The sequence below is a fragment of the Protobothrops mucrosquamatus genome, unplaced genomic scaffold (assembly GCF_001527695.2).
Source record: "Protobothrops mucrosquamatus isolate PMUCROS unplaced genomic scaffold, P.Mucros_1.0 scaffold1931, whole genome shotgun sequence".
Lineage (NCBI taxonomy): Eukaryota > Metazoa > Chordata > Lepidosauria > Squamata > Viperidae > Protobothrops > Protobothrops mucrosquamatus.
Genome location: NW_015388052.1, coordinates 83,837 through 91,934, shown reverse-complemented (window position 1 = coordinate 91,934; position 8,098 = coordinate 83,837). Strand labels below are relative to the sequence as shown.

General features: G+C 38.3%; 1 protein-coding gene across 1 annotated transcript in view; it reads left to right on the top strand.

Annotated features, from left to right (window-relative positions):
* The first annotated feature begins 5,667 nt into the window (after positions 1-5,667).
* Positions 5,668-8,098, top strand: part of LOC107294389 (cytochrome P450 2J2-like) — a 28,024-nt gene continuing 25,593 nt past the window's right edge. The window contains exon 1 of the mRNA XM_029285607.1: positions 5,668-5,830. Coding sequence (XP_029141440.1) covers positions 5,668-5,830 — 163 coding nt within the window. The remainder of the gene's footprint in view (positions 5,831-8,098) is intronic.

Here is an 8,098-nt window from a genome sequence, read left to right as displayed (position 1 = left end):
TAGAAAGCAAGTGTCATGTAGGTCACATATGCAGATGCTGGCAGCAATAAAGTCTTTTATTGTACTACTATACCACAACAGATGACCCTACAATGGCTGGTAAAGCTCCACCCCAAATTGCACCCAGTCAGTGCAACCTGGTCCTACAAACTAGATCCAACAGTCACTAGAGCTGATTCACAAGGCAAGGAGGAAGTCCGTAGTCCACCAACAATGTAATAATAATAATAATAATAATAATAATAATAATAATAATAATAATAATAATAATAATAATAATAATAATAATAATAATAATAATAATAATAATAATAATAATAATAATAATAGTAAAGTTGGAAGGGACCTTGTAGGTCATCTAGTGTCTAGCCACTATCTAGATAGAATAACTCCATGGAATGGTAACATGCAGAATATTTATTGATCAGGAATTCTTAAGCATTAACTCACAGTTATGTAGCTACATCTGTCACATGATTCATATTCTGTCCATTCATGCAGGTAAAAAGAGAATAATTTTTCTCCATCTTCATAAAGATCACATGCTGCTCTGGAGCTCCCAGCCACATGGCTAGGATTCATGGAGAGAGATAATAAACCTGCCACGTAACAGGATGTCCCATAATAAAGACACAAGACCCTCCCAGTGGCCAATTAGAACACAGATATAACCATGTAACAACTAAACTACATTTCCCAGAAGGCCACCCTTAAGAGGGCAGCAATTTAACCCTTAAAACACAGTTTCCTAAGCTAGCTGTATTCTGGACTAGATGGCTACATACTGGGCCAGGACAACCCTGGTAGAACATACTATAATAGAATTGGAAGAAATCTTTCTCAAGCAGATGACCAATACTATTCCAGGAAAGTGGCTGTACAATCTCTTCTCAAAAGCCTCCAGTGATGGAGCACCCACAACTTCAAAAGACAAGTTGTTCCATTGGCTAATTACTCTTATCATTAGGAAATTTCTTCTTAGTTCTAGGTTGCTTCTCTCCTTGGTTAATTTCCAATCATTGTTTCTTGTCTTGCCATTTGGTCCTTTGAAAAATAGTTTGACCCCCCCTCATCTTTAAAGATACCCCTCAAATATTGGAACACTGCTATCATGTCACCCCTACACCTTCTTTTGGTAAGATGGAGTCACTGTGTGTTCAAAGGGACTCAAGGATCTAGGGCTTTATCATCTTTAGTTCTGAGTGGACTGCATTTTGCCAGACAGATCCTGTGTGCAATTTGTGGGTTCTTCCAGACTCATGACTCCAACTGAAAGAACAGGTGGCTGTCAAGGCTAGGAGACCCTTTGTGTAATTTCATGTTATTTGCCAATTGTACCCTTTCATGGATTGTGAGGATATGTGCAGGATCTCCCATGCCCTTGTAATCTCTCAGTTGGATTACTGCAATGTGCTCTACTTGGGCTAGCGTGGAAGAGTATGGCCACACTTGGAATACTGCATCCAGTTTTGGTCACCACGATGTAAAAAAGATGTTGAGACTCTAGAAAGAGTGCAGAGAAGAGCAACAAAGATGATTAGGGGACTGGAGGCTAAAACATACAAGGAACGGTTGCTGGAATTGGGTATGTCTAGTTTAACGAAGAGAAGGACAAGGGGGGACAGGATAGCAGTGTTCCAATATCTCAGGGGCTGCCACAAAGAAGAGGGTGTCAAGCTATTTTCCAAAGCGCCTGAAAGCAGGACAAGGAGCAATGGGTGGAAGCTAACCAAAGAGAGAAGCAACCTAGAACTAAGGAGAAACTTCCTGACAGTTAGAACAATTAACCAGTGGAACAACCTGCCTCCAGAAGCGGTGAATGCACCAGCACTGGAAGTTTTTAAGAAGAAACTGGACAACCATTTGTCCGAAATGGTATAGGGTTTCCTGCCTGAGCAGGGGGTTGGACTAGATGACCTCTGTTGTGTCCTGAGCCTGCAAGAGGCAGGCTCGGGACGTTGCAAGAGTCCCGGGCATTTGCAGAAGCTGCCCGGGACCAGACTGAGCGACGCCAGCCTTGTGCGCATGCGCAAGGCGGGAAAAACCCGCCTCATGATTGGTTGAACTTGCCCGGGGATCAGAGGGTATAAATAGAGGCCTGCGTGCCTCTGCTCTGGTTGTTCGTAGAGTGGAGCAAACAATAAAGACTTGTTGGAGATGATTCAGAAATGCTCACAACAATGAAAACCTCGGACAGGAGGAAGAACGCCACCGGGTGGGCAGGCAGGTGTCTTGCTCGGCTGTGGCTTGGGGGGCACTTTTTTCAGTGCCATTGTAACTTCGAAAAAGTCACTAACTGTTGTAAGTCGAGGACTACCTGTATTTTATCACTTTTTTTCCTTTTTTGGGGGGGGGGTCATCAAGTTTTTGACACCTTGCTAGGTGACTGGTGGTACTCGGATATCGCCATATCCAAAAAGTGGTACAATGGGTGAAAAGGTTGAAAAAGTGAGCCTTTTAGTGCTGGGTTGTAATGTATCCCATTCTGTCAATCATCAGCAGATGTGAGATTAATGGAACCTGATATATTCAGGTATACACACTGACTGGTAACTTTGATTTTCCTAGAAGACTCTTCTTGCCAAAGCAACATCCCTGGTCTATGAAATTCTTTACCATGATAAATTCCTTTTGTTGCAATGTTTCCTCTAATTTCGTTGTGAGTCTTCCCCTGGCACTCCAACGCATTGGTGTTAAGTTTGTTCATCTTAGGCTCAATGCTATAAGAGTTCTGAAGATCTTGAATATTTGATTGAGTCTGTTGAGCTAGAGGTGTTGTTAGACTGTTCATGGCAGTGGGTTGATCCAAAGTTTTGTGAATTTTCTTCTGGAGTGGGGTTTAGTTACCCAGCAGTCCTTTTGGTAAAACCATGGCATCAGGGGAAATGAAGTTGTTGCTTTTAATGGTGCAAGATCAACCTTTCTTCATCTTTTAAAATTGCCAGATTGTCCTCCTTCTGGTTGCTCTTCTGTTGAAAATCCTCACTTAAGTCAAAGTGTATCAGAGGTATTTATAGATAATAATAATAATAATAATAATAATAATAATAATAATAATAATAATAATAATAATAATAATAATAATAATAATAAATTATTATTATTATTATTTCAACCTTCCCTGGAACCTCCAGTAGCTCAGGTTGGGGGACGAGTCCGTCCTTGGGATGTGGTAAAGTCTGTTTACCGACAGGTCAGAGAAGAATTAAACTTCCAGTGTTGGAGCATTCATTGCTTCTGGAGGCAGGTTATTCCATTGGTTAATTATTCTAACTGTCAGGAAGTTTCTCCTCAGTTCTAAGTTGCTTCTCTCCTTGATCAGTTTCCATCTGTTGCTTCTCGTCCTGCCTTCAGGTGCCTTGGAGAATAGCTTGATTCCCTCTTCTTTGTGGCAGCCCCTGAGATATTGGAACACTGCTTTCATGTCCCCCCTCGTCCTTCTCTTCATTAAACTAGACATACCCAATTCCAGCAACCGTTTCTTATATGTTTTAGCCTCCAGTCCCCTAATCATCTCTGTTGCTCTTCTCTGTACTCTTTCTAGAGTCTCAACATCTTTTTTACATCGTGGTGACCAAAACTGGATGCAGTATTCCAAGTGTGGCCTTACCAAGGCATTGTAAAGTGGTATTAATACTTCACGTGATCTTGATAATATCCCTCTGTTAATGCAGCCTAGCACTGTGTTGGCTTTTTTGGCAGCTGCAGCACACGGCTGGCTCATATTTAAGTGATTGTCCACTAAGACTCCGAAATCCCTCTCACAGTTACTACTATTGAGCAAGGTACCCCCTATACTATACCTGTACATTTGGTTTTTCTTGCCTAAATGTAGAACCTTACTTTTTTCACCATTGAATTTCATTTTGTTAGATAGCGCTCAGTGTTCAAGTCTGTCCAGGTCCTCCTGTATCTTAGGCCTGTCTTCTGGAGTGTTGGCTATTCCTGCCAGCTTGGTGTCATCCGCAAATTTGATGAGTTCCCCATCTATCCCCTCGTCCAAATCGTTCATGAAGATGTTGAAGAGCACTGGGCCTAGAACAGAGCCCTGGGGCACCCCACTACACACTTCCCTCCATGTAGATGCAGTTCCATTGAGGACAACACGCTGAGTACGGCTGGTCAATCAGCTATGAATCCATCTGGTGGTGATGCTGTCTAACCCGCTTTTTTCTATCTTATCGAGTAGTAGGTTGTGATCTACTTTATCAAATGCCTTACTGAAGTCCAAGTAAATTATATCCACAGCATTCCTCTGATCCACTAATTTTGTCACTTGGTCAAATAATGCAATAAGGTTTGTCTGGCATGATTTGTTTTTGACAAATCCATGTTGGCTTTTAGTAATGACTTTGTTTGCCTCTAGGTGTTCACTGATTCGTTGTTTGATTATCTTTTCCAGAATCTTCCCAGGTATTTAGGTCAGGCTGATAGGTCTGTAATTTCCTGGATCCATTTTTTTTTCCTTTTTTGAAGATGGGAACTACACCAGCTCTTTTCCAGTCCTCTGGTAGTTCCCCAGTGCTCCAAGATCTTTGAAAAATATAGTTCAGTGGTTCTGAGATCACATTTGCCTGTTCCTTCAGAACCCTGGGGTAATTCAGTCAGAGGTTCTGCTGCAATACGGGTTGTTAACAATGTCCATTGTAAATACATTAATTGCCCCAACAATCTGGGTTCTCATTTTACCAATCTCGGAAGGATGGAAGGCTGAGTCAATCTTGAAACACTCAGGATTGAACTCCTGGCAATGGGCAAAGTCAGCCTACAATACTGTAGAATTCAATACACTGAACCACCATGGCTTTGAATAAGACAATTTATGCACTGAATAAATAAGTAAATTAACAACAAGAAGGTGATTCAAGGAGATGGCTAGGTCCTACTCAAGTCATGTGGTCTCTGTTGGGTTTAATGATACTTCAGAATTGGGTAAATTGTCCCTGCTAAAACTTTAGCATGGATCATATTCAAGTGTGCTAATAGGATAGGCATCTTTTTTAGATAGGTATTTCTAAACATCTATAGCTCTCTACCCATAATTTGATGCTTGGATTAAGGACAACTTTCAATCAATTAAAGATGTTGCAGAATCTATTACAACAGCTCTCCTTATTAATATGATGATTACACTTAGTTTAGTTGCAAAAGGCTGCACAGCACCAGAGATGGTCCTCAATTGTATGAAGCCTTTATGAAGACAGTCTCTTATTTGTAAATAAAATTGAGTGAATTTTATTTTCATGGTAATGTCCTAATGCTGGACTAGATATTATCTCTTTGGCGCAACAAGATTCTCCCTTATATTCAGATAGATTCCTTAGGCATGAGGTACACCATGTTTTTAAAATAATTCCAGCATACTATAATGTTTGGGACAAAATGGATTACCCAACCCTTCATTTAAAAAAAAATAAAATAACCTTCTTTTGTTATTTGTGTGGCATGTGATCAAAGGCAACCTCATTAACCTGGATTAATGTGATAGTATCTTCTTGGCAAAGTTCCAGCCCAAATGAGGGAGAATATCAGCATCAAGTTGTTATTTGTTTCCCATCAATGGAGTATATAAAACAGGAAGAAAAAAAAAAGCATCAGACAAAAGGATACAACCATCTTCAGATCCACTAGTGAGAACCAAAGAAAAAATAACCCAGCAGGACAATGATGATGATGGGAACATTTTTGTTTGTTTTGCTACTTGCTCTGCTGATTCTCTTCTTCCTGAGACAACTCTGGTCCCAAAGACATTTGCCTCCTGGTCCTTTGGCTCTACCTCTCGTTGGGACCTTGTGGGCTTACGGGATTTCGTTTCGTGAAGATTATTTTCGTAAGGTATTTCATTCTAAATAATTAACAAATAATATATAAAACCATTCTCAATTATTTTCTCTGTAACGTAACTGTAGAAAAATATATTAACCTAGTAAAGTATTCTTGCATGATGAGGAATTTAATTAATCAAATGATAGTGATGACTCTTGAGGAGTTATTTTCCATATCATGCCAGAATATTCAAGCCGAGACCTGCTCACCACCGTTTCACAGTGCAGGATCTGAAATAATGGGTTTAAGTTTTTTAGGGGGCAGATTATATTTCAGTCTTACCAAGAATTGTTTGATAATGGAACCAGTTCTTCAGAGAGAAGGATGGTTTCTCCTTCATTCTGCTCAAATGAAGTTAGACATTCTTCTGTTGAAGATGCTTTATTCTATATTCCTGTGGTGGACAAAAGGTGGAACTGGATAGCCTTAATGGCCCCTTCTAATTCTGCAATTCTATAATGCTTTCAAAAGCTTTATGGATCTGTGTTCTAAACTAACATCTATTCATAATCTGCCTCCACAAATTGTGAGTACTCCAATACTGGAAGTTTTTAAGAAGAGATTGGACAGCTATTTGTCTGAAATGGTATAGGGTTTCCTGCCTGAACAGGGGGTTGGACTAGATGACCTCCAAGGTGCCTGCCACTTTATTATTATTATTATTATTATTATTATTATTATTATTATTATTATTATTATTATTATTATTATTATTATTACCATCATCATCATCATCATCATCATCATTATCATTATTATCATTATCATCTATTTCCACTATCTGCATGAGTAATAATATTACAAGGAAGTATTTCCTCCTCAAGTTGGCTACTCAATGGTAGGAGTTTTTCATTTTTCTGCCGACGATCTGCTGATTTTGCTGCCAAAGCTGGTTCTCTGGCAGTGCTGCTCTCTGAATTTGAATGAGAGCACTTATGAGAGCTTTTGGATAGCCTGAGAAGGGGAGTTGTGAAAATTCCAGGTCCCTGTGGAAGCGGTCAGAATGTCACCAGTCATCCATCTTCCTTTCAGCAATTTGTTTTCTTAAACATGCCTGGGTTTTAACTTTTTAAATCTTTTGTTTTATTTTGCCTTATATCTTTAAAAGTATACTGGCTGGCTGAATGCTGATTTATTTTAACCCCTTGCTGGACTTTAGAAGTTCTTTTTTTCCCTTTGATTTATGTGGTTGTTTTGAAAAAGGTTTACTTTTTTGAAAGGAAACATAGTGTGTTCTTGGACAGTGGAAATACTTTCATTTGATCTATATTGGACTCTCACCACAAGGTTTTTTCATTTTATTAATTTTGTAAAATATTTGGAGCTTTTTTTTAAACTTTGGATCAAAATATCCAGAAAATATTTCCCCTGCTTCATTATCTAGTTCTTCACTTTGCTTCAGGATTTTGTGTTTCCTGTTTTTTTTCCATGTATCATTGCTAAATTACACAAAGCAACAATATATCAGATTACAGACCAGCAATCTGTCTGATATTTGATAAAAAATTTGATAACATGCAATCCTTCGTTGAAATCCTTTTGAAAAAGTCTGATGAAATGATAATGGCTGTGGAAAATATTCAGATGCATACATCTGTGGATAAATTAGATTCAGAAAAGGAATGTGATTTGAAAGCAGCAGATTCATTGGAAAGAAATATGGACTGTACAGATTGAGCAGTAACTTGAGTTGATTGCACACAACTCCAAGAAGTTCAAGTCTGAATTCTTTTACAATGGCAGAAACCTAACTGAGTGGAGAAGTGATAAATTGATTTTCCCTAGGAGGATTTAAGGCAATTTGGGGAATGGATTTATCACACTTAATTGGAAATCAATTTCATCTGGACTTTTTTAGTTAGATAACCAACTTTGGAGTTTGAATTTATTATATTTAACCAGACAAATATTGAAAAGATGTGGTATTAAGAAACAAATGTTGATATTTAATCTAGGATGAATTACTGTTAACTCGTGGAATGATTTGGGATATTTAAGACCATGGTAGATATTCTACGAGTTGATTAAAATAACAGTTTCTTAACAGAGGGTTTTGAAACTTTAATCTTGCCTTTATTATTATTATTATTATTATTATTATTATTATTATTAACTACTTTTTCATTAATATAATATATAGATGACACATTAATAATTTGCAAATAGATTTAGTAGTTTAAAAATTTGGGAGCCAGTTTCTCTCTCTCTCTCTCTTTTTTATAGATATTTTATTGGTTTTTAACTATAACAATCTCCAGTGCCTGATGTACAG